The 27946-nt window shown below is 34.4% G+C and overlaps 1 protein-coding gene across 1 annotated transcript; it reads left to right on the top strand.

Moving 5' to 3' along the window:
• The first annotated feature begins 15044 nt into the window (after positions 1-15044).
• On the top strand, positions 15045-20395 carry LOC9311516 (ABC transporter B family member 15). Its single transcript, XM_021025470.1, has 7 exons — positions 15045-15538; positions 15786-15840; positions 15978-16156; positions 16246-16703; positions 17254-17794; positions 17877-18770; positions 18850-20395. Exons 1-7 carry the CDS (start codon positions 15296-15298, stop codon positions 20215-20217), a joined length of 3738 nt encoding a protein of 1245 aa, XP_020881129.1. The 5' UTR covers positions 15045-15295; the 3' UTR covers positions 20218-20395.
• Positions 20396-27946: the final 7551 nt, after the last annotated feature.

Raw genomic sequence — 27946 nt, 5'->3', positions numbered from 1 at the left:
TTGTGTACTTTGTTTGTTCATCGAGTTTCCTCCAATCATCGAGTAGTACTGTAACATGCTCCCTCACCAGTGGACCAAGGAATGATGAAAGTGTTACTGATCCAGAACCGCAATGTTCACCAAGGGAAGTAAAATCTACCTCAACGTTCGCAAGCGGGTCTTTTGCGACTTTACGCATTTTTGTCTGTCCCCTAGTTCTCTTTGTGGTCGAGTTAGACCTCTAGGGTGAGCCTCCTCCAGTGGAAGCATCCACAGTTTCACCTTCAGCAGGCTAGGAAGGTTCTCCACCTCCAGCAGGCTGGGACTGTTCTCCACCTTCAGCAGGTTCTTGATCATTTTCTCCATCAACTCCACGCTCTTCTTTGTCAGAGTCTACCTCTAATTCTTCATCTTCTTTTTCTCTTTCGGCCATTACAGGTTCATCTTCTTTTCCTGCAGCTGCTTCATCCATTTCTACTTGACCATCTTCTTTTTCTCCTTCGGCCATTACATGTTCATCTTCTTTTCCTGCAGCTGCTTCATCCATTTCTACTTGACCATCTTCTTTTTCTCCTTCAGACATTGGTTTTTCAACATCTCTTACAGAACTTTGCTCTTCTCCTCCAACAGCTGTACTCATTGGTTCCTCCACAACTTGATCATCTGATTCCAAACTAATCACCTCTCGAACTTCCTTTTTCTTAGACTTTTTTGAAATTTTCTTCACAACGACAAGAGTCACACCTCTTCCTGCCTGACGGTTACTACGGCGGAGATTTCCTCCTCCTCTTGTAATTGCCATGACTGATCCTGAAACAAAATCAACAATAAATATTCCACATTAATTCTGGTACTCAATGTTTTATTTCAAAATATAGTTGTAGCTATTAATCTTCCACTAGCACTCCATTACAGTCATCCCCAACACAATAACTCTCATCATCAGACGACTGGTTCCCCAAATCTTCAATTTGCTGGTCAAACACTGGTGCTGCGACAAACTCTTCCTCTGTTTCTAGCTCATGATATCCTCTAGGTGGCGCCCTCATAACTACATACCATGGAGAAGATTCATCTTCTCTAGAGTAAAACACTTGTTTTGCTTGCGATGGCAGTATGTATGGATCTCAGAGAAACGCTGTCTGCTTAAGATGAAGGTTGACAATAGTAAATCCTTCTTCTTCCTTTACACCATTCCCTGTGTTAGCCCAACTGCACTTGAATAGAGGAACATGGAACATGTGGTAGTCCACCAGAATGATCTCCTTGATCACTCCATAATATGTAACTACGTCCGCCATCTGTTTACTATCGCGTGCACTTGCTCTACACATAGAAAAGGCTTCATATGTGACTCCACTATTCTGTCTCCCGCTTAACATCATCAATGTGGAATCGATGTCCATTTATGACAAAACCCTTATGGCTTTGAGCAATATGTCTTGGTCCAAATACCAGCTACCTCAGCTTCTTAGAGTGAGCCTCTGAGTTAGAAGGTATCTACAATTTGAAAATGCAGTGTTAGTTGCAGCCACAAATGAGGCTGATTAAATCAAAACTTATGGCCTTGCATATTGAAAAATAAAGATCATACATTTTCCTTTACCCACTGTGCAAACCTTTCTGTATGAAATTTCCATAATAAAGTTTCATTTCTTGCACATCTGACATCGTTAGCTTGCAATTCTTCTAAATGCATCCTGTATATCAAGATTTAGCAGTTAATTTTCATGAATAAATATTGCATGACTATATAAATTATAAATAGAACTAAACTTACTGAACATATGGCTCCATAACTGATGTGTTCATTAACACATACAGATGGGCTATATCTCTCTCTTTATCTGAAAGTTTAATTTCAGTAGCCTTCTGCAGTGGGCGACCCTCAAGGATAACATCATCAGACTCAACATCTTCATTTCGTTTTACTGCTTCTTCCACAGGTGCAGAATTCTTTCAAAAGTCTAAGCAGAAGGCTATGCATTCTCCAGCCAAGTAGCCCTCAGCCATACAAGCTTCTGGCCTTGCATAATTTTTGACATAACCTTTAAGTGTCTTCATATACCTACAACTCAATCACAGAACAAAATGTTACTAATCAAGCTAATAGACACAAAATACAAAAAAGTATAGTACCTCTCAAATGGATACATCCAACGAAAGTGTACCGGTCCACCCAAATGTGCCTCCCTTGCTAGATGTAGAGGAAGATGGAACATGATGTCAAATAGTGATGGAGGGAAGAACCGCTCCAGTTGGCACATTGCTTCCACAATCTCAGTCTCCAATGATAAAAGCATCTCTGTGTCAATCACACGCTGGCATAATCTGTTGAAGAAGTTGCATACTCGAGTCACAGCAATCCTAGGCCCTTTTGGCAGCAAGCCTCTCAAAGCCACAGGAAACAGATTTTGCATTAGCACATGATGATCATGCGACTTGAGACTACCAATGCCAGGAGGATTCACTGACACACAATTCGCGATATTCGCACAATATCCATCAGGGCCTCTGAACTTAGATAACCTTAGGCAAAATTTTCTCTTCTCTTCTTTTGACATCCAATAAGCCGCTGGAGGCAAGTAAGTTTTCTTTCCCCTTGATTCAGTATGCAAGTGTCTTCTTATTCCCATATCTTCCAAGTTTTTTCTGGCCTTCAAGCCATCTTTGGATTTAGCATTATGCATCAGAGTGGACAACAAACCGTCAGACACGTTCTTTTCAACATGCATGACATCAATGTTGTGGCGAATGGGCATATCCTAACACATGATAAGAAGACTTTCAGCATATACATAATTTTTTAACAGTTTACTCAATTGTAATTAATATAGTAAACCAAATACTAACCTTCCAGTAAGGTAAAAGGAAGAGTATGGACCTTTTCTTCCATCTCCATTGATCACTGTCTTCTCCGTACTCTTCCTCTGAAGTAACCGCATCTCCCGCTCTCTTCCTCTTACTTTTCTTATCCAAAGTTCTTCCAAAATCATTCTTGAAATCTTTAAGTATCTCAGCAATCTCTGCCCCAGTCTGAATTCTATTAGCTGTCCCATTCTCCACAGTGTTGTCAAACCATCCTTTTTTGCGCCTGTACGGATGTCCAGTCCTGAGCCTCTTCCTATTGCCCAAATAGACATATTTGCTACTAAACTTCAACCACCTCCTAGGTGTGTCCTTTCCACAAACATTACAGGCTTGTTTCCCCTTAACCTTAGATCCAGACAATGTCCCTAAGGCTGGATAGTCACTGATACTCCACAACAACAAAGCTCTAAGTGTAAACTTCTCTTTCATAAAGGAGTCATAAACCTCCATACCTTCATTCCATAAATCAATCAAATCCTCTATCAACGGTGCTAAATAAACATCGATGTTATTGCTTGGTGCAGTTGGACCAGGGATCAGCAGCGTCAACATGATGTTCTCGGCCTTCATACACATGGTTGGAGGCATGTTGTAGTTGACTAATAAGACTAGCCATGTACTGTATTTGGTATTCTGCATAGAGAAAGGGTTCATTCCATCTGTAGATAAACCAAGTCTTAGGTTTCTCGGTTCTGCAGCAAACTCTGGCCACTTATTATTGACCCGTGCCTATGTAATAGAATCCACTGGATGTCGCATTATACCATCTTCACTACCATTGTTGAAATGCCAATGCAAATCCTCAGCCATTCTTTTTGATCTAAACATCCTTTTCAATCTGTCCTTGATTGGAAAATACCGAAGGACCTTTGCTGGAATCCCCTTCTTTTCCTCACCACTTCGTTTATCAATTTCCCATCTTGATGCACTATATCTTGGGCAGCTTTCCATCTGAGCATACTGCTTCCTATACAGTATACAGTCGTTCTTACATGCGTGAATGAGATCGTAACCAAACCCAAAAACCTTCAAGAACTTTTTCATCTCAGCAGTGGACTTTGGAAGCACATTATCTTCTGGCAACATGTCTTTAATTGTGGTCAATAGCTGATCAAAGAAGTTCTCTGACATACCACTCTTCACTTTGATGTGGTAAAGGACTGTATTGCAGAAACCTTGTTGTACTTGTGACACGTAGAGTAGAGTGGAGTTTCAGCCTCCTCTAACTTCTCCCTAAACTCAGATTCTTCTGGATTCTGCCACTCCTCAGATGGTTGTTCAGCTCTTACTTCAGAATCAAAAAAAGCTGTCTTAATCAAGTCATAAGCCTCTTCCTCTGTAGTTGGAACTTCAGCAGATGTTCTGTTAATAGTATACTTTTTTAATTTAATATTCAAAAAAAAAAATTAATACAAATGCTAATTTAATAATCAATTTATAAATAAACAAAAAATTCCCTTGTTTTAATTTAGAAACTAAAATTTGCAAAACAAGGTAATTTGGGAAATTTCCTAGGGATCAATAAAAATTTTAAAACTAAATTATATACATACGTGGGAAAAGTTTTGATAGATTGGAGCCACATTATCAAATAAACAAGATTGCAAAAAACAAACAAAAAAAACTAATTAGAAAGTAATTTACAACCTTGTTAGAAGACCAAATAGGCTTAACAAGTCGGTAACAAATAAATGATTAAGGGCTTGATTGGTTCTCCCGCTACCACCCGCAAACGCTGCGTTTGCGGGTGGTTGCGGTTGGTAGCGTTTAAAACCAATCATAAAAAACGTTTTATACCGCTCCGAACCGCTCTAGACCGCTCCGAACCGCTGAATTCAAAAGCTCCTTCCCGCAAGCGTTTGCGGTTGCGGGCGGTAGCGGTTGGCAAAATTTTTTTTTTTAAAATTCAAATCCTATATATATTAAAAAATACATAAATAACAAATAAATTATAAAAATTTATCAAACCCTATATATATTAACGTTAATTCTCAAAACCCTAATTTTTTCTATTTACCAAAATCATGGTGTCAATCTAAACTCAAAAATGATAAAATACAAATTAAGTATTGTAATAAAATTATTAATCCAGAAGATCTAAGAATTCAAAACATCTATTTTTTTGGTTTGTCATATTTTTTTTTTCTGTAATTTGTTATATTACTTGATGCTGGTTTTTTTATGAACCAAATGCACGAAGTAATAAGCACTTAACTATGATATATATTATTTTAAATAATAATTTAGTAATTTTAAATATTTTATTATTATTAATTATATATAAATTGTTTTGTATTTTATCATAATAATATAAATATTTAGTGTTTTTATATATTATATAATTATAAATTATATTTCTTTTGATCATTTTCGATTTAACCGTTGTCGCATCCACTGGTTAACCAGTCATAAAACTCCCGCAAACGCACCAATTTTCAACCTCTTAACCAGTCATTCAAAATGCATCATAACGCTTGTAACCGCAACCGCCCGCTTCCGCAAACTCCCGCAGACGCAACCGCACCCACTGCGTTTAAACCAGTCAGGCCCTAAGTTGCCACATCGCATATCAGTCGCGAATGTACTACTAATTACAACTTATAAGAGACTGGTATTAATATTTGCAAAATGTTTTCAAATAAGCAACCTATTTGTCACTTTATAAGAAGTCGCATTTTTGCCAAAGAATCTTATTTGCGACTAATTTGCAATATAATTTTCTTAATATGAATTTTCGATTTATGTATAATACTAGGACTGTTAAATAATAACGACCCTTATAATAACTAGTTGAAGAGTATCTCCACTATATTATCTTATTAATTTAATGTCATGATTTTGTTTTATTTTATTAATTATATTTCATGTCATGATTTGATTTTATTTTATCAATAGAATGTCATGATTTGGTTAATATTGTTTGCTTGGGATGGAATGTCATTATTTTTTATTAGTCGATTATTTTATTAATCGATATATTAGTTTATCGATATATAAATAGAACCAAAAATCAATTTGGAATGGAAAAATATATCGATTTATAATTTCTGGAAGTTATACTGTATCTAATTATCCTTTGCAAGTTTATGGTAAATTTTTGTATATTTTGAGGTTTTGATAGAGTATATACATTGAAAACAAGTATAGTGTTATATATATATATATATATATATATATATATATATATATATGAGTTTTCTACTTATTTTAACATTTACATCCAAAAGAAAGATATTAACATTTACACCGAAAAGAGTGATATTATCATATTATCTTCTCATTACATACGATTTTATCATTTCGGTAGCTATTTTTGTTTTACTAATTTTTAACCAAATATTGGCTATTTACACTAAAATTTCTATGAACTAAAAACGTTGTAAGTATGATATTTTATTAATTTACAGAATTATTAAGCTATCCATATATTAGTTGACCTGAAAAATTAATTTGAGATGAAAAAAGTTGTATCAAATTATTTTATATCTATTTATTCTTTAAAAGTTTCTGATATATTTTATTATAGTTTAAGGTTTTGATTTGTGTACGTTGAAAAGAAGTATAGCGTTACAAATATAAGTGTTCATGTAGATATAATAGATATATCATATATATGTGTATTACAAAGAAGTCAACGTTTACACTTTACATGATAAGAATTTTTAATTATAGTCTTAAATTATACGTGTAACTCAGAACTTGGCATGTCAATTAGACGAGCAGAAAAAAACGTCACCACATACGTACAATCCCTGGAGATCGAACACGGGAAGGTATCATTTGCCAACACAATGACTGTTTAATAAATTATATTATACTATACGTAACATCGAAAATTGGCATATCAATTCTTTGTTGATAAGATTATATATAGGAGACATTTTATAATGGCAATATATAACGTTAATTACAAGAAGATCACATTATTATAATGTTTTTATGATAATACATTTATTCAAATTTTATTTACAAAAATATTACTATGTATTTATGCAACTAAGAAAGAATTTAAATTATTTAAGAAAAAAATTTCATTACGTCAAAACATTTGTCATTATTTGTTACTGCGGATTTTTTCAAATAAGAAGTAGGGATTTTTGTTGAATCTACCACATTTTGAAAAATCCTTTTGAAATCTACCACAATTGAATTGAGCTTTCCAAAACTACCACATTTTTATGTTTTGTGGTATTTTATGGACGATTTTACCCCTAAAAGATGTACAGATTTGTATCAGATAAAAAGGACAACTTTGTGTCAGAAGGACAACTTTGTGTCAGAGAAGAAGGACAAAACATTGCATTAAATGCAGTTTACATTTACCATGAACAATATTATGAAATAGAGTGAATGATGTCCCCCAAGAATAAGTCCAGATCTCTGGCCAATAAAACCATATCATATTTAAATTATTTAAGAAAAAAAATTTCATTACGTCAAAACATTTGTCATTATTTGTTACTGCGGATTTATTCAAATAAGAAGTATGCACATAAAACATTTTGAAAGGGAAACATGTTTTTAATCAAGTGATTAACTCTACTTAATTCCACATTTTCCACTGGAATTCGACTCTATTTAGTCGTGTTACTCTGCATAGTAAAAATTAGTCATGGATCAGGCCTTTTTGATCCAAAAATGTCAAAAAAAAAAAAAAAAATCAAAGTATTGATAACCGTTACTATCATTCATGGCAGCATAAACTTATTAATTTAACAGATTTTAGTTGGCAGACTTATTGGACAAACTTATTTTTCTGTAACTAAGAGTGTAGACTTGTGTATTACTTGCAGAATTTGTAGACTTACGACAAACTAAGTTTGTAGCCTTATTTATGATATATATGCATGGGTACTATTTTCGTTCAATGGTCAGTTCGTTATTCTGCAAATTTCGAAATATTTTAATGACATATAAATAAAGACGTAGGAGGGTACAACCCACAAAAAAAAAAACAACAAACAACGACAAAATCAAGACAAGGCCTCAACGAGACCCGACTTCACAGTTACACTTCCAAATTATCTCTAAGATGAGCAAAACCAATTATAAAGGACAATATAAACCCGCAAAATAGCTAACGAAACTTCCTATGACGAAGTTAGAATTCAATGAACTTAAAACCACAAGGATAACTCCCAAACTTTTAGTCGACGACGCAGTATATATGCATGGTCTATATATATATATATATGACAACACTTTATTAAATAGTAGTACTATTATCAAATTATAACCGTATCTCGGAATCTGGAGCAAAACTATACACTTATTGGATATAGTATACGACACATATAAAAAAAAGTAAATGATGTCAAAATTGTAGCTATAGCAATAAATAAAAATGGAGAGATGTGTTGTGAAAGGCTGCATGTAAGGCTGATAGGTACGCACATGACAAACATAGGGAATTGCTCTCAGGTTTTAATGTCGCAAGAAGACGAATTCAATTCATGCATGTGCTTTACAAGATAGGAGTATTAAGTAGTAGAATTATACCGCCTCCATTTTAAGTGATACCCATGAAGTTGTACATTTTATAAAATATTGATACATACAATATCTAAAATGTTTTTCTGTTGTTCTTTTCTTTGGACGTCTTATTAGCTCTTTGATATTAGATATTAGTAGATTTAGGATGTTGATTTAGGGAATCGTCTATTAGTTTCTTCTTCTAGGTAATCTCGAGTGATAAATTTGAATTCGTCACCTACTTTTAGATCTAGGGATTTTAGCCTACCAAAAATGTTTGATTGGATGCCTACTCATAACGAGGAAAGTTGATGTTAGAAATGTTAAGATTTTGATCCTAAACCCAATCTTTATAAAATCAATTAAGTCAAAAATAAAATGGCATGGATACTATATAGTGTTTCACACTCAATATAAGAACTACGTCCACATTTCACTGCTGCGAATCTCATTCAAATCGAGAGCTGCAATTTTTCTCGCTCTTTTTTCTGTTTCGATTTTAAAGCATAAGAAACTGTTATTAGAAGTCATAAAACTATATGCATTCTCATTAATCTGATGTTAAGCTATACAAGGGTATTTATAGATAAGCTATACAATAGTTAACGGTGCTGTTATTATACAATTAACACTGTTAAGTCTCTGTTAACTCCTTCTCTGTTAACTCCTTCTTCATATTCACAAATCTTCATATACTGTAATAGTCCCCCTTAAGCTGGCATGAAGATATTCGAAATGCCAAGCTTACCCAGAAGAATCTTGAATTGACCAGGATATAAGGGTTTGGTGAGGATGTCTGCAACTTGACATTCTGTACGTACATGAATAAGCTTCAGAATTCCTTGAGAAACTCTGTCCCTGACTGTGTGGCAATCCCTTTCAACGTGTTTAGTACGTTCATGAAAGACAGGATTGTTGCCTATATGAATCGCAGCCTGATTATCACAGTATAGAACAGTAGGATTATCAACAGGAATATGCAAATCTTCCAGGTAAACTCCGGATCCAAACAATTTCACACACTGCTGAAGCCATGCTCCTGTATTCAGATTCTGCTGATGAACGTGAACATATATCTTGCTTCTTTGATTTCCAAGAAATGAGTGAATTTCCAAGAAAAACACAATAACCAGAAACAGATCTTCGAGAATCCGGACAAGCATCAAAATCTGAATCAGCAAATGCAGACAAAGTCATATTAGGGTCAGAGGAATAGAAAAGACCTTGACCAACTGTTCCTTTGATGTAACGCAAGAGCTTAAGAACAGCCTTATAATGTGAATCCCTTGGAGCTTGTGTATACTGAGATAACTTGCCAACAGCAAAAGCAATATCCGGTCTAGTGATAGTCAAATAGATCAGTTTACCAATGATGCTTCTATAAGTCTCTGGATTATCAATGAGTTCACCATCATCCTTGGACATTTTTAAATTTGGTTCCATAGGAATAGAAGAAGGTTTACATCCCAACAATCCAGCAGAGTCTAATAGTTCAAGAGCATACTTTCTTTGACAGACTGAAATACCAGATTGAGATCTTGCTATCTCCAAACCAAGGAAATATTGAGCAGGTCCTAAATCCCGCAGTTTGAAATGTGACTGCAGTTGAGCCTTGACATAAGCTGCAGCATTATCATTGTTACTCGAGACTATTATATCATCCACATAAACAAGGACGATGAGAACAGTAGAACCTTTCACCATGGTGAATAAAGTATGATCTGAATGATTCTTCTAAAAACCAATGGCCTCCAGTGTCTCTGCAAATTTCAAGTACCATTGTCTTGAGGCTTGTTTAAGCCCATAAAGAGACTTATTTAGTTTACATACTGCATTATCTGGTAGAGAGTCCCCTTGTCGAGTAACATAACCAGGTGGTAACTGCATGTATATTTCTTCTTTCAAGTCGCCATTTAAGAAAGCATTAGATATGTCTAACTGAGATAGAGACCAGCCTAGCTTAGCTGCTGTAGCGAGTAACATCTTGACAGAAGTAAGCTTTGCAACTGGAGAATATGTATCAACATAATCCAATCCTTCCTTCTGAGTGTAACCTTTAGCTACTAAACGAGCTTTATGTCTTTCAAGAGTGCCATCAGAATTATATTTCACCTTATATACCCATTTGCAACCAATGATGTGTTTATTAGCAGGCAGAGAACAAATGGTCCAAGTGTTTGTGGATTCTAAAGCTGTTAACTCCTCTCCCATAGCATTAATCCAGACCAGATGTTTCTTTGCCTCTGTATATGTTGAAGGCTCAAATTCTTTAGTGATGACCGTCAAGAAAAAGAGATATGGTCCTGATATCCTGTCATAGGACAAATAATTGCAAAGAGGATATTTGACATCAGAACTCACATTATAACAATGGTAGTCCTGCAGATATGCAGGTGGTTTTGACTTTCTTGTAATATCAAGAACCATATCAAATTGATCTTTACTACCATGCTTATTGTCTGCATTGACAACAACTGAATCTTCTACAGTTGGTGCATTCAGTGGATCAGGCGCAGGAGTGATAGTAGTATTCACAGAATCTTCTACTGTAGAATTACTGACTCTCACCCTTTGCTCAGAATCCAAATTTAGCTCAGGTGTATCATTGATAAACGCATAATCTCCTACTGCAGAATGATCAATATTAACACCATGTTGCTCTGAATCCTTGTGTGACTCTGTTATGATAGCAGAATCTCCTACTGCTAAATCATCAACAATCTTTGTCACATAAGGAAACAATTTCTGAATCTGCTGTGACATGTCTCCACCTTGGAGAGGAAATAATTCTTCATGGAAAATCACATGTCTAGATATGAAAATAGAATGTGTTTCAATATCCAGAAGTTTATACCCTTTTGTACACTAGTAGGGTATCCAAGAAAAACACATGCTCTTGCACGAGGAGCAAACTTGTGTCTTTGATGTGGAGAAGTAGAAGCATAAGCTAAACATCCAAATGACTTCAGAGCACTATAATCAGGCGGTATCTGCATCAATATTTCAAATGGTGACTGATTAAGAAGTTGTTCTGTAGGTAGCCTATTGATGAGAAAAACCGCAGTCAAAATACACTCATTCCAATACTCAAGAGGGAGATGAGACTGAAACATAAGGGCCCTAGCAACATTAAGGAGATGCTGATGCTTTCTTTCCACGACTGAGTTCTGCTGAGGTGTCTCTGGACATGAATGATAAGCAACAATACCTTTTTCTTTATAGAATTTTGTAAAATTGAACTCAAGAGCATTATCTGAACGAACTCCTTTAACCTTAGTATTGAACTGAGTCTCAATCATAGCAATGAATCCAGGTAACACCGTGACAGCCTCTGATTTATTTCTGAGAAGATACACCCATGTAGCTCTAGAGTGATCATCAACAATTGTTAAAAAATATTTATAACCATCATGAGAAGTAACAGCAAATGGCCCCCATGTATCGATATGGATCAAATCAAAAGCTTTATTTGTTTTATTATTCCGGCTTACAAAAGGCAAATGCTTCTGTTTAGCAAGGTGACAAACCTTACAATGGTTTTCTTCTGGAGAAAGAGAACTAGAAACAGATACAGATAATGAACCAGATATAGACTGTAGCTTTTGAGAAGAAGGATGACCCAATCGTTGGTGCCAAAGTTGCGGAATGATCTTGATGGTAGCACAAACTGTTGGTTTTGAAACTTCAGACGGTTGAAACTGCAAATCCAAGAAATATAGCTTGTTGTGCAGTCTACCCTTGCCAATTATCAATTCCCTTGAAAGATCCTGAATATCACAGCCATGAGAATCAAACCACAAACCACAATGAATCTGTGTAGTTAAAGAGCTCACACTGAGTAAATGGAACTTAAACTGAGGAATGAATAAGACATTGTGCAAAGTTAAGTATGCACTGAGTTTTACTGTTCCCAAACCCTCTATTTTAACACCAACGCCAGTAGGTAGCTTCACTGTAGTATCATGAATAGGCATCATCATTTGAAACAGATTCTTATCATATGTAACATGGTGAGTAGCACCAGTATCCACTACCCATGTATCCATATTTGATATATTATCATCAGTAGAGTAGTAACATGAACCATTGTCTGCTGACATTGAGCAAAATATGGAGGGAAAGAAGATACCAGTTAGCTGACAAATAGTAGGTTTCATGTTTGAAGAAGAAGAAGCCTCTGCAGGAATCTCAGTAATAGTAGCATTAGGAGAACCAGTAGAGAGCTGAGGCTGCAACTTAGAGCTGAGATAAGAAACCAAATGTTGAATCTGATCATTAGATAGAGCCACACCCTTATCAATATCCGAAGTAGAGTCAGTGATAGCAAGATTGGCTGATGCAGAAGGAGTGAAACGTTGATTAGGATTCTTTCGCTGATTCTTTGGTAACCAACCAACAGGATAACCAATAATCTTGTAGCATTTGTCAGCAGTATGACCAGATAAACCACAATGTGTGCAGGAAACACGAGATTTCTGAAAACTCTGCTGTTGAAAGCTGGAGATCTGAGTCTTGACTTGGAAGGCAGATGGATTAGGTGTGATCACAATTCTTTGTCTCTGAGACTCATCTGATTCAAGCATATTATACATGTCAGAGAGACTAGGTCTTGGTTTCATGTTCAAGATCTGACCTCTGATATTAGAAAAATCATCATTAAGTCCCATAAGAAACTGAGTAATCCTTGTTGTCTCATGATCATCCAGAAGTTTCATGACCTGAGAGCAACGACAACCACCATTTTCCATCAAGTTCTTTGTACAAGCTAAACGTTCCCAGAGAGTAATCTTCTTTGTATAATAATCAGAGAGAGACATGTTGCCTTGACACAAAGAACTGATCTCTTGCTCCAAATTATAAATCTGAAGAAGATTGCTCTTGTGATAACGCCTGTAAAGATCATCCCAAATAGCAGCAGCATCATTGAAATACAAGATACTAGCATAGATCTGCTTAGAAACAACATTAAGAATCCAGGCCTTAACCATACTATTGCAACGAGTCCAGATCTTAAACAGAGGATCATATTCAAGCGGTCGAGGAAGAGATCCATCAACGAAACTGAACTTATTCTTAGCTTCTAGACTAGTAGTCATAGTTATGATCAATGAATTGTAATTCTCACCAGTGAGAGTTTCTGATACGATTGATATACCAGGATGATCACTGGAGTGAAGGAAGTAAGGATTATGATGACTATCAATCGAATCGGAGTTCGCCGGTAGCTGATTCATGGAAGATGAACCTGGATTCGAGCTTCGAGTAACAATCGGTGAATCTTCACCGGAATCTTGTGATGTCGATCGATTTCTGAGCTGCTTGGTTCCTTTCCTCGCCATCGCGATTAGAATCGGATATCGATGAGAGAAAAGATGAACACAACAAGAGCTGATGTGAGATCGTCGAGAAGAAAACAAGCTTCGAAAAAAAATTTCTCGGGAAAGTAGAATTTTCCAAGAAAATGTAACAAACTTTTGAATGAGAAAGCGTTTAATGCTCTGATACCATATTAGAAGTCATAAAACTATATGCATTCTCATTAATCTGATGTTAAGCTATACAAGGGTATTTATAGATAAGCTATACAATAGTTAACGGTGCTGTTATTATACAATTAACACTGTTAAGTCTCTGTTAACTCCTTCTTCTCTGTTAACTCCTTCTTCATATTCACAAATCTTCATATACTGTAATAACTGTGACAATGGTCTAAATTAGAACACATCCTTTAATGAAAACAAGCATAAGTCTAAAATATCCACTGAAAAAGGGCGTCCGTTCACATAACGGATACACGAGATCATGCTCGTCAACTCAACAATTTTTTCATTTGGAATTTAATCATGATCATTTGTTATTTATAATGGTTCCTTTAAAATTTTAATAGTCGATATAATAAATAAAAAACATTGTGTCCGCTAGAAATTCTCAATTTAATAATCTTATTAAGTTGCACATAATTTCAATTTATTAAAACGGTATGTTTACAGGAGAGTCTGCGAAACAACCAGTCACCTCTTTTAACCATCAAGTTTTTGCTTTGAATTCGAGTCTATTATTTTAGCAATCAATAATTTACTATTTACGGAAGTATGCGGAAAAACCTATTAGTACCTTTTAATCATCAAATATTCGTTTTGACTTCGAGTCTAGTTTAGTACTCCCTCCGTTTCGTTTTACTTGTCGTTTTAGAGTTAAAATTTTGTTTCATAATAGTTGTCGTTTTAGATTTTCGATGCAAATGTTTGGTGAAAATTCCAGTTTTATCCCTACTGTTTTAATGTTTCGGCCAATGAATTTTTTTATAAAATATATTAATAAAAGATAAAACAGAAAATCTAATGCTTTTATTAATTTGTGTGAAAAAACCTTAAACGACAACTAAAACAAAACGGAGGGAGTAATTTACTGTTATTACTGAAAAAGGGGTATCAACTAAAAGAAGTATGTGAAAAAAAAGTCAGAAACTTCCTAACTAATAAAAAGACAGAAGATATGCTATAAGTAATTATATGAGACAAAGTAAAGTGGAGTCACAAAATATAACGTTTTGGTGGTGCAAGAGTTTCTTGAAATATATTACTTAAAACAGACCAAAACATGATATTAATATTTTAAGGGTATATTTTAACAAAAAATATTTATATATATATATTTTAAAGGTATTCATATATGGGTATATCCTTCATACCAAAAAAAAAAAAAAAATTGATATTTTCTCTCTCTTTCTATAAATAGCCGCCGGCTACCACATTTGATCGACGATATGTGAATGAAGCACACAACAAAAACATCACAAAACAAAGAAATCCACCAAAAGGGGGAAAAAAAAAAGTTTCCGGTTTAAATATTGCTGCACGAAAAGAGTACCTCTTATAAAAAGAGAGGGAGAGAGAGAAATAAACTCCTATCGTTTCGTTAAGGTCAAGGTGTCGTTTTGGTCTCTCTTTCTTTCTTTCTGTCTTTAAAACATATGAAAATGGTTAAAGAAGAGGAGAAAGAGAGTGGGAGGAACAAGATGAAGAGTTTTGGAAGCGTAAGATCGATATTCATGCACGCGGACGGTGTAGATTGGTTGCTGATGAGCTTAGGGTTAATCGGAGCCGTCGGTGATGGCTTCACAACTCCTCTTGTTCTTCTCATCACCAGCAAGCTTATGAACAATCTTGGTGGTTCCTCTTTCAACACTGATACCTTCATGCAAAGCATCTCCAAGGTCCTCTCTCTCTTTTTATGCTAATATAATTAACAACTCTTTTTTCTAATTAGATCATAAATTCTTTTTGTCAAGTTTTTTTGGATGCTTTGTTGTCTAGAATCCGTTGACATTTTGGTGAAAAAACCAACAAAATTACAAACATATAACAACCAAATTGACTTCTCCAAGTCATTGTTTACAAGTTTACATGTATACTTCAATTTGACTGATGTTTATTCTATTTTTTTATTTGTGTAATTAACAGAATTCTGTAGCTTTGCTTTATGTGGCTTGTGGATCTTGGGTTGTTTGTTTCCTTGGTAAGCCTTTCTAATAAGTAATAATATTGTTTCCTTTCCTTTTCTGTGTATAGTTCACTTGACCCCACTTAGATTAACGAATTTTCAATTTTTTTTAATGGGGATGGATATAATATTTTCCGTTTAAAAAAAAACAGAGGGATATTGTTGGACAAGAACAGGGGAGAGACAAACAGCAAGAATGAGAGAAAAGTACTTAAGGGCAGTGTTAAGACAAGATGTGGGTTACTTTGATCTTCATGTCACAAGCACTTCTGATGTTATTACCAGTGTCTCTAGTGACAGCTTTGTCATCCAAGACGTCCTCAGTGAAAAGGTCTCTCTCACTTTTGATTATATCTTTCATAATAATTATAATCTTTATATTCTTGTGTTTCTAAAACCATTTTTTAATATTTGGTGCAGTTACCAAATTTTTTGATGAGCGCATCAACGTTCGTTGGAAGCTACATAGTCGGATTTATCTTGCTATGGAGACTGGCCATAGTTGGTTTACCTTTCATTGTCCTCTTAGTGATCCCGGGTCTTATGTACGGACGAGCCCTCATAAGCATTTCAAGGAAGATACGCGAAGAGTACAATGAAGCTGGTTTCGTAGCTGAGCAGGCGATCTCTTCGGTGCGAACCGTCTATGCGTTTTCTGGGGAGAGGAAGACAATATCCAAGTTCTCGACCGCGCTTCAAGGGTCCGTTAAGCTAGGGATTAAACAAGGGCTTGCTAAGGGGATCACCATTGGAAGCAATGGAATCACTTTTGCCATGTGGGGGTTCATGTCTTGGTATGGAAGCCGGATGGTCATGTACCATGGTGCTCAGGGTGGTACCGTCTTTGCAGTTACTGCCGCTATTGCTATCGGTGGCGTGTAAGTTGTATCTATAACTAGATTATGACCCATGCGAGCATAAATAATTTCTTATTTTACAATGAGATATGAAAATCGGTTTGAACAATTAAAATATTAGTATCATATCATATACAAAATATTATAGAAATATTTTCAATCTATATTTTGGTTTTATCACAAAACCAATCAATATCAATGTATTTATGGTATAAAAAGAAAATCAAACCCCAAAGCCTGTGAAAAACCGAATATTTTGCTAGTTAAAGTGTTCACGATGAAACATTTTAAATATATTTTTAGTTTTGTTTTTCAAACATTTATATTATAAATTTAAAATATTTTAAATTTAAAATTGTTTTTCCATATATATATGCACTATTGGATGTTATGATATTTTTAGTTAAACTTAACATATCTATATGTATCAGTATGACTATGTTTTGTGTTTTTTGTTGTGACGTAATTAGGTAAATAGAAAATACATAAGTTACTTCTTGTAAAAAAAAAAGAAAATAAACTGTTGATCTTATGTATATCTTGATATTTGGTATCTTTGTTATTGCTTCAGATCACTTGGTGGTGGTTTGTCTAATCTCAAGTACTTCTTTGAGGCGGCTTCAGTTGGGGAGCGAATCATGGAAGTGATAAACAGAGTTCCCAAGATTGATTCGGACAATCCAGATGGCCACAAGTTGGAGAAAATTAGAGGAGAAGTCGAGTTTAAGAACGTAAAATTTGTGTATCCATCGAGGCTTGAAACATCGATCTTTGACGATTTTTGTCTGAGAGTTCCTTCCGGGAAAACTGTGGCTTTGGTGGGAGGAAGCGGGTCAGGAAAATCGACCGTGATCTCACTTTTGCAAAGGTTTTATGACCCGCTAGCAGGAGAGATTCTCATAGATGGTGTATCCATTGATAAGCTACAAGTGAAGTGGTTGAGATCACAAATGGGTCTAGTTAGCCAAGAACCTGCACTTTTCGCCACAACGATAAAGGAAAACATATTATTTGGTAAAGAAGATGCATCCATGGATGATGTTGTGGAAGCTGCCAAAGCCTCAAATGCTCATAATTTCATTTCTCAGTTACCTAATGGCTACGAAACTCAGGTTAGATTACAGTTTTGAAATATATATCGATTACATAAATCTTTTATTAGAGGTTTGACTTAGCTTTTGTGTAAAAAAATAGGTTGGTGAGAGAGGAGTGCAAATGTCAGGAGGACAAAAGCAGAGGATCGCAATCGCACGTGCAATAATCAAATCACCAACAATTCTTCTTCTAGACGAGGCAACAAGCGCGTTAGACTCTGAATCCGAACGAGTAGTCCAAGAAGCCTTAGAAAATGCCTCGATTGGTCGTACAACTATTCTGATCGCTCACCGTCTCTCTACCATCCGTAATGCTGATGTTATCTCCGTGGTTAAGAACGGTCACATTGTGGAAACTGGATCACACGATGAGCTAATGGAAAACTTAGATGGTCAATACGCTACACTTGTCCACTTACAACAGATTGAAAAACAAGACTCAGATGTAAACATCAACGTTAGTGTGCAAATGGGTCCAATCTCGGATCCGAGCAAAGATATAAGAAGTAGTTCTAGAGTGTCGACTCTTAGCCGTTCAAGCTCTGCTAACTCGGTTACAGGTCCAAGCATTGTGAAGAATCTTTCTGAAGATAACAAGCCGCAACTACCGTCGTTTAAGAGACTATTAGCAATGAATCTACCGGAATGGAAACAAGCGTTGTATGGTTGCATAAGTGCAACCTTGTTTGGAGCCATACAGCCAGCGTACGCATATTCTTTAGGGTCGATGGTATCCGTGTATTTCCTGACAAGCCACGACGAGATTAAGGAGAAAACAAGGATCTATGCATTATCTTTTGTTGGCCTAGCCGTTCTTTCTTTCTTGATCAACATCAGTCAACACTACAACTTTGCATACATGGGTGAATATTTGACTAAACGTATCCGAGAACGAATGCTCTCTAAGGTGCTAACATTTGAGGTCGGTTGGTTCGATAGAGATGAGAACTCAAGCGGGGCCATTTGCTCTAGACTCGCAAAAGATGCTAATGTGGTAAGTATACATAAATCTTTTTCACAAACAATGTTATAGCGTTTCTTGATTTCTCTTATGTTTTTTTTTTTAATTATAGGTGAGATCGTTGGTAGGTGATCGGATGGCATTATTGGTACAAACCGTATCCGCTGTAACCATAGCTTTCACGATGGGATTGGTCATCGCTTGGAGGTTAGCACTTGTGATGATAGCGGTGCAACCGGTGATTATTGTTTGCTTCTACACTCGCCGTGTTTTACTCAAGAGCATGTCGAAAAAAGCAATCAAGGCTCAGGATGAAAGTAGCAAACTAGCAGCAGAGGCTGTTTCCAACGTCCGAACTATTACAGCTTTTTCATCACAAGAACGTATCATGAAAATGCTGGAAAAGGCCCAAGAAAGTCCGCGGAGAGAAAGCATTCGTCAGTCATGGTTTGCAGGGTTCGGGCTCGCGATGTCGCAGAGTCTCACGTCGTGCACGTGGGCTTTGGATTTCTGGTACGGTGGCAGATTGATCCAAGATGGGTACATCACGGCTAAAGCTTTGTTCGAGACGTTTATGATCTTGGTTAGTACTGGTCGAGTCATAGCCGACGCTGGAAGCATGACCACGGATCTAGCTAAAGGTTCAGACGCGGTCGGCTCGGTTTTCGCTGTGTTGGATCGATACACGTCGATTGATCCGGAGGATCCAGATGGATATGAAACGGAAAGAATAACGGGTCAGGTTGAATTTGTTGACGTACATTTCTCGTACCCGACTAGACCGGATGTGATTATATTCAAGAACTTCTCCATTAAGATCGAAGAGGGGAAGTCCACCGCGATTGTTGGTCCAAGCGGGTCAGGTAAATCTACTATCATTGGCTTGATAGAGCGGTTCTATGACCCGTTAAAGGGTATTGTAAAAATCGATGGTCGCGATATAAGGTCATATCATTTGAGATCACTTCGTCAACACATAGCTTTGGTTAGTCAAGAACCAACATTGTTTGCTGGGACAATCCGAGAGAACATCATATATGGAGCCTCAGATAAAATTGACGAAGCAGAGATAATCGAGGCGGCGAAAGCAGCGAATGCTCACGATTTCATCACATCTTTAACGGACGGCTACGACACATACTGTGGAGACAGAGGAGTACAATTGTCTGGTGGTCAAAAACAGAGGATCGCTATCGCTAGAGCGGTTTTGAAAAACCCGTCAGTGTTGCTTCTAGACGAAGCGACAAGCGCTTTGGACAGCCAATCGGAACGTGTGGTGCAAGATGCGCTCGAGCGTGTTATGGTAGGGAGGACGAGTGTGGTGATTGCACATAGGCTAAGCACAATCCAAAACTGTGACGCAATCGCTGTTTTAGACAAAGGCAAACTCGTGGAACGTGGGACTCACTCTTCCTTGTTGTCAAAAGGTCCTACAGGTATTTACTTCTCATTGGTCAGTCTTCAGACAACTTCTGGTTAACTTAAACCATGTCGTTTCATCGGTAATGAAATTGGCCACAACATTATATTATTTGTAATCAAATAAAATGTCCAAAAGTTTTATGTTCAAAGCAGGCTACAATTTCAACACTATAGTAAAAGAATGTATAAAGAAAACAACGCTTGTTAATTGAATTGAAATAAAAATTAACGTTTTCACAAATTTCATCTCAAAAAGCGGAATCCGGGGATAAGTAAAAATAGATATGACCGGGGATAAGTAAAAATCCGGAATTGCGGAATCAGAACTCATTCAGTGAGAAAAGTATCCGAATGCACTCACATTTTGGTCATGATGCCAAATAAGAAGAGAAACAGTTCGGACAAAGAGAGATCATTGGAACATAACATAAACCCACTTCAATTTTCCTCCCAAGTTTCACTCTAAATTCAAATGATATTGCAGTTCCAATAGATGGCAAACATAAGTTTTCAGTAACTAGCATAGAAAATGTATAGACACTAGATTTTATCTCACAGTACACCGCGGGTCGATTTTTTAACTTTAAAATTAAATTTTAAATTGTATTTTTTAATATTTTTTATTTTGTTAAGTGTTTAAGATTGTATAATTGTATTTTGATTGTTAATTTTAAGATTTCATCCGTGATATTAATACCGTCCCGTATTAATATCGATTCAAACCCGTCCCACTATATAACCCCGTCCCGTGAAATTAAACATCATTTTGTTATTTTTAATAATATTTTATTTAATAGATATATAATTCGAGTCAATTTAAAAGTTTGATTTTATATATATATATATTTAAATTTTAGTTAATAATAATTAATTCTATATAATGATTTCTGAATTAATTGCGTATGACCGACAGTCAATATTGAAAATTAAAAATCGGATTAAAATTTGAATGGCCACGATTAAATGTAGGGATTGTTGAGATCTTTTAAGGAAATCGAATTAAATATGGATGTAATAGTGGCAAGGATTAGTTATGCTTAATATATTAGGTTAAGATTTTTGGAAATGATTTTTTATGTTAATATCTTTTATTTAATTTTGAAAATCTAAATAATTAATGCTAATGACATTTGATCGTAAATAAGTTGGAACTCCAGAATTTATTTCATAAATGTTTCCAAAAATGTATATATAAATTATTAACACAATAACTGCAAACGTTCATCGTTAATATGATATTTGATAGGCTTGGTAATGGTTCTAATGAGCCGGTTTTGGGCCAAATTTGTAAAATTCAAAATATACCCTTTATAGTAACATGTCTTAAAAGGCCACGACTTGAGGGCTACATAGAGTATTAAGGTCCGTTGGAGTTATTACTCTCACACCCAAAGTTTTGACTTCTTTTTTTCTGTCTTCAACTCAACTAGGTGACTGCCCGCGCACATGGTAAAATCATGTGAAATAAGGGATTGTTTAGGTGTTACTTGGTAGTGTAAGAAAAATATGGTAAATTGTTTAGGATTTAGTGTGGTAAAATTATGGAAAATGATGAAATTTAAAAAATTCAATAATATTATAAATGCTAAAAAAATAATAATAAATCATCTTTTAAAATCATTCACCAACAAAATAAGAAATCAACGAACATCATCACTCCATGGCATTCTCCTTCCGTGTGATGATCGGTACTTGGTCATTTTCAGGATTCCTGACATCCGATTTAGAACACCATAAACAGTGAATGTCCAGTCGCCAACTTTAGAGTTTTGATTGTAAACGGAAAAAAAAATACTTACCAACAAAGCATCTCGTCGGTAATACTGAGATCCGGATTCAACATAATCCTCGTACATCCGGTAACGTTGGTACATCTCCACCTATGTTCCTGTGATAGCTCTAATTTCACAAACTTGATAATACATATCACTGTGTTACGTGAACGACGCTTCCATAAGTCATAGAACTCGACTGCAAAGTCACCCGTCAAACGACACTCTAGATGGATACACCTAATTTTAAGATTTGAAGAAGTCATAAGACTTTATATTCTGGTTTAAATCTTAAAAAAAATAGTGACTTACTCAGTATCACGTAAACCAAAGCACAGCTCAAAATATGCTCCTTGAGAATGTTCCACGGAAGGAACAAAAACCAACTCTCTCACGTTGAGAATTTTGCCAATAACATCTATGAAACACACACATGAATAATACAGTCAGAACATGAATCGCAAATAAACTCCAAAAGCACAAATAAATTCATAAATTAGGCTTACCAACGCAAATATTCGGGTTAACAATACCACTCAATATACTCACAAACTCAGTTAGATTGAAATAGGTTCTACTGGAGCACATATTAATACTTTGCACTAAAGTGTCCGAACGAAACACAATCTTGAATCTATGCGGTACTGGTCTCAAGATGCTGTTAACCCGGGATACATCAAAAAATTTAATGCTCACCCACTCATCGATTATCAATCTTGAAAAATAATTATCAATTAATTCATCACGAACAACGGCTTAAATTTGGGTGAACTGCAAATGAAATGTTAAAGAAAAAAACAATTCAATTTAATATCGAAAACATGTATAGAAGGTAAGTTATTAAAATACTAACATGCTCGTCACCCAAAATCATATTGAGCTCTCTACCCGAGCCACGCGAAACAGACCAACAATTCAAATCTTCACCAAAACAGACCACTCACCCATGTTAGGGTTAAGAGACGCAATATGAAAATAACCACCATCACATGAATCAGAGGTAAAAGGTATCATTGTAGAACCCATATCAAAAGATTAGTCGGCTAAACAATCCAATGAGGTATAAACGCGCGATACGTATATGTAGACCTAACGATTATTTGGAAAGAACATAACAATGGAAAATATATATTAAAAACTAAATCAGAAAATTAACAAAAACGAATATTGATTAAACGATATAGAATTTATCCATAAGATTAATAAATTAAGTTTAGAAAAAAAAAAACTAAATCTCAACAGTTAAACTGAAATATATACTAACGAAATTTAAGGATAAAAATATATCACTCTATTATCAACACCATAGTAATAATATATACAAATGGTGTAAGTTATCGTGCATAAACGGTAAAATCATGAGAGATAAAAGAATATTATAAATGGTAAGAAAATAAGATGCCAATCATAAAAAAAAAAACAAAAAACAAAAATTTCAAGACAATAAGAAAACAACGAACGTCATCATTTTATAGCATTCTCTTTGCATGTGACGATAGGTACTTCGTCGTTTTCAGGATTCCTGACACCCGGTTTATAACATCAGAATCAGTTAACGTTCCGTCGAAAATTTTAGAGTTTTGATTGTGGACGACAAAAAAAATAAAAAAGTAATTACCAACAAAGCATCTCATTGGTAATACTGAGATCCGGATTCAACATAATTATCAAAAACTCATCAATCAACAAATGATTTCTACATTTATCAAAAGCTCTTTCATTAGACTCCAGAAAATCGTTATTTTACTCATGTTTTTTTGTTATCTTTGTTATAGTTAAACTCATCTTCAGTAAATGATTTATACGCTTATCAAGAACTCTTTCATCAGACTTCAGAAAACCATCAACTTTGCTCCTTTTGTTTTTTTTTTCTAATTATAGTTATAGCCAAAATCATAAATCAGAAAGTTATTATTACGTTTAATAACAATTCTTTCATATGGCTCCAAAAAACCGTCAATTTTGCTCATTTTTTTGTTATCATGGTTATAGCCAAACACATAAATCAACAAATAATTTCTACATTTATCAAGAACTCTTTCATTAGGTTATAGAAAAGTATCTATTTTGTTCTTTTTTATTGTTACAATTGTTATAGCCAGAAGAAAACCGTCAATTTTTTTTTTTTTTGTTATCATGGCTATTGCCACAAACTCATCAATTAGCAAATGATTTCTCTGCGAATCAATAACTTTAACATCAGGCTGTAAAAAATCTTCGATTTTGATCATTTTTCGTTATAAAAGTCATACTAAAACTTTTTAATCAGCAAATTATTTTTATGTTTACCAAAAGCTCTTTCATTAGACTGTAGAAAACCGTCAATTTTTTCTTTTTTTTTTGTTATCATGGTAATAGCCAAACTCATCATCTGCAAAAGATTTATACGTTTATCAAAAGCTTTTTCATGAACCTGCAGAAAACTATCACTTTTGCTCATTTTTTTTTTTATCATTGTTGTAACCAAACCCATCAATCAACAAATGATATCTAGGTTTATCAAGATGTCATTCATCGGACTACAGAAAGTTGTCGATTTGTCTCTCTTGTTTTTTATTATGGTTATAGCCAAAATCATCAATGAACAAATCATTTTTATATTTACCAAGAGCTCTTTCATTACGTTACAAAAAACGTCAATTTCGCTCCTTTTTTTTTTTGTTATCATGGTTATAGCCAAAGTCATCAATCAGTAAATTATTTTTACATTTATTGAAAACTCTTTCATCAGGACGTAAAAAATTGTTATTTTTCTCCTGTTTTTTGGTTATCATTGTTATAGCCAAACTCATCAATCAGCAAATAATTTCTACATTTATCAATAGCTCTTTCATCAGGCCGTAGAAAACTGTCTATTTTGCTCTCTTTTATTGTTATCATTGTTTTAACCAAACTCATCAATCAGCAAATAATTTATACGTTTACCAAACCTCTTACATTAGACAGTAGAAAACCGTCAATTTTGCTCATATTTTTTTTATGGCTATAGCAAAACCATCAACCAGCAAATTTCTAAGTTAATCAATAGCTCTTTTGTTAGGCTGCAGAAAACTTTCATGCTTTTTTTTTTAATCATGGATATAGCCAAAATCATCATCAATAAATGATTTCTACGTTTATCAAGAGTTTTTTCATGAGCTCGCATAAAACTGTCAATTTTGCTCATTTTTTTTGTTATCATTTTTATAGCCAAACTCATCAATCAACATATGATTTTTACGTTAATCAAGATATCATTAATCGGACTTCAGAAGGCCGGTTAATTTTATCTCTCTTGTTTGTAATCATGGTTATAGCTAAACTCATTAATGAGCAAATAATTTTTACGTTTATCAAGACCTCTTTCATTACGTTACAAAAAACCGTCACTTTGTTCCTTTTTTTTTTATTATCATGGTTAGCCAAACTCATCAATCAGCAAAAAATTTCTACATTTATTAAGATCTCTTTGATCGGATTGCAGAAACCATCAATTATGCCCATTTTTCCGTTATAATGGTTATAACAAAGCTCTTTAATCTGCAAACGATTTCTACGTTTACCAAGAGCTCTTTCATTAGACTACAGAAAACTGTCTATTTTTTTTTTGTTATCATGGTAATAGCCAAACTCATCATCTGCAAAAGATTTATACATTTATCAAAAGCTTTTTCATGAACCTGGAGAAAACTGTCACTTTTGCTCATTTTTTTCTTTATCATTGTTGTAACCAAACTCATCAATCAACAAATGATATCTACGTTTATCAAGATCTCTTCCATCGACTATAGAAAGTCGTCAATTTTGTCTCTCTTGTTTTTTTTTATTATGGTTATAGCCAAACTCATCAATGAACAAATAATTATTACGTTTACCAAGAGCTCTTTCATTACGTTGAAAAAAACGTCTATTTTGCTAACTTTTTTTTGTTATCATGGTTATAGCAAAAGTCATCAATCAGCAAATTATTTCTACATTTATTGAAAGCTCTTTCATCAGGACATAAAAAATCGTTATTTTTCTCCTGTTTTTTTGGTTATCAACGTTATAGCTAAACTCATCAATCAACAAACAATTTCTACGTTTATCAAGAGCTTTTTCATGAAGCTGAAGAAAACCGTCAATTTTGCTCATCTTGTTATTTTTAATCATGATTATAGCCAAACACATATATCGGAAAATAATTTTTATGCTTATCAACATTTCTTCATGAGGCTGAAAGAAACCGTCAATTTTGTTCTCTTATTTAGTTATCATTGTTATAGTCAGACTCATCAATCGGCAAATGATTTCTAAATTTATCAATAACTCTTTCATAAGGCTGTAGAAAACTGTCTATTTTGCTCTCTTTTATTGTTATCATTGTTATAACCAAACTCATCAATCAGAAAAAATAATTTATACGGTTACCCAAACCTCTTACATTAGACAGTAGAAAACCGTCAATTTTGTTCCAATTTTTTTTATGGCTATAGCCAAACCATCAACCAGAAAACTTCTAAGTTAATCAATAGCTCTTTTGTTAGGCTGCAGAAAACTTTTGAGTTTGCTAATTTCCCGTTATAATGGTTATTGTAAAACTCTTCAATCAGCCAATAATTTTTAGGTTTATCGAGAGCTCTTTCATCAGACTGTCAAATATCGTCAACTTTGCTCTTTTTTTGTTAAAATGGTTATAACTAAACTCTTCAATCATCAAATGATTTTTACGATTATCAAAGATCTCTTTCATTAGACTGCGAAAAGCCGTTAATTTTGCTTTTTTTTTAATCATGGATATAGCCAAAATCATCATCAATAAATGATTTCTACGTTTATCAAGAGTTTTTCATGAGCTCGCATAAAACTGTCAATTTTGCTCATTTTTTTTGTTATCATTTTATAGCCAAACTCATAAATCAACATATGATTTGTACGTTAATCAAGATATCATTAATCGGACTTCAGAAGGCCGTTTAATTTTATCTCTCTTGTTTGTAATCATGGTTATAGCTAAACTCATTAATGAGCAAATAATTTTTACGTTTATCAAGACCTCTTTCATTACGTTACAAAAAACTGTCACTTTGTTCCTTTTTTTTTTTTATTATCATGGTTAGCCAAACTCATCAATCAGCAAAAAATTTTTATATTTATTAAGATCTCTTTGATCGGATTGCAGAAACCATCAATTATGCCCATTTTTCCGTTATAATGGTTATAACAAAGCTCTTTAATCTGCAAACGATTTCTACGTTTATCAAGAGCTCTTTCATTAGACTACAGAAAACTGTCTATTTTTTTTTTTTGTTATCATGGTAATAGCCAAACTCATCATCTGCAAAAGATTTATACATTTATCAAAAGCTTTTTCATGAACCTCGAGAAAACTGTCACTTTTGCTCATTTTTTCATTATTATTGTTGTAACCAAATTCATCAATCAACAAATGATATCTACGTTTATCAAGATCTCTTTCATCGACTACAGAAAGTCGTCAATTTTGTCTCTCTTGCTTTTTTTATTATGGTTATAGCCAAACTCATCAATGAACAAATAATTATTACGTTTACCAAGAGCTCATTCATTACGTTGCAAAAAACGTCAATTTCGCTATTTTTTTTGTTATCATAGTTATAGTCAAACTCATCAATTAGCAAATTATTTCTACATTTATCGAAAGCTCTTTCATCAGGACGCAGAAATTCGTTATTTTCTCCTGTTTAATTGCTTATCATTGTTATAGCCAAACTCATCAATCAACACACGATTTCTACGTTTATCAAGAGCTTTTTCATGAAGTTGAAAAAAACAGTCAACTTTGCTCATCTTGTTCTTTTTTAATCATGATTATAGCCAAACACATAAATCAGAAAATAATTTCTACTTTTATCAACATTTTTTCATGAGGCTGAAATAAACCGTCAATTATGATCTTTTATTTTGTTATCATTGTTATAGTCAAACTCATCAATCGACAAATGATTTCTACATTTATCAATATCTATTTCATCAAGCTGCTGAAAACTGTCTATTTTGCTCTCTTTTATTGTTATC

This window comes from Arabidopsis lyrata (assembly GCF_000004255.2).
Source record: "Arabidopsis lyrata subsp. lyrata unplaced genomic scaffold ARALYscaffold_5, whole genome shotgun sequence".
NCBI classification, from domain to species: domain Eukaryota; kingdom Viridiplantae; phylum Streptophyta; class Magnoliopsida; order Brassicales; family Brassicaceae; genus Arabidopsis; species Arabidopsis lyrata.
The sequence above is the reverse complement of the archived record's forward strand: the minus strand, read 5'-3'. Positions and strand labels throughout refer to the sequence as shown.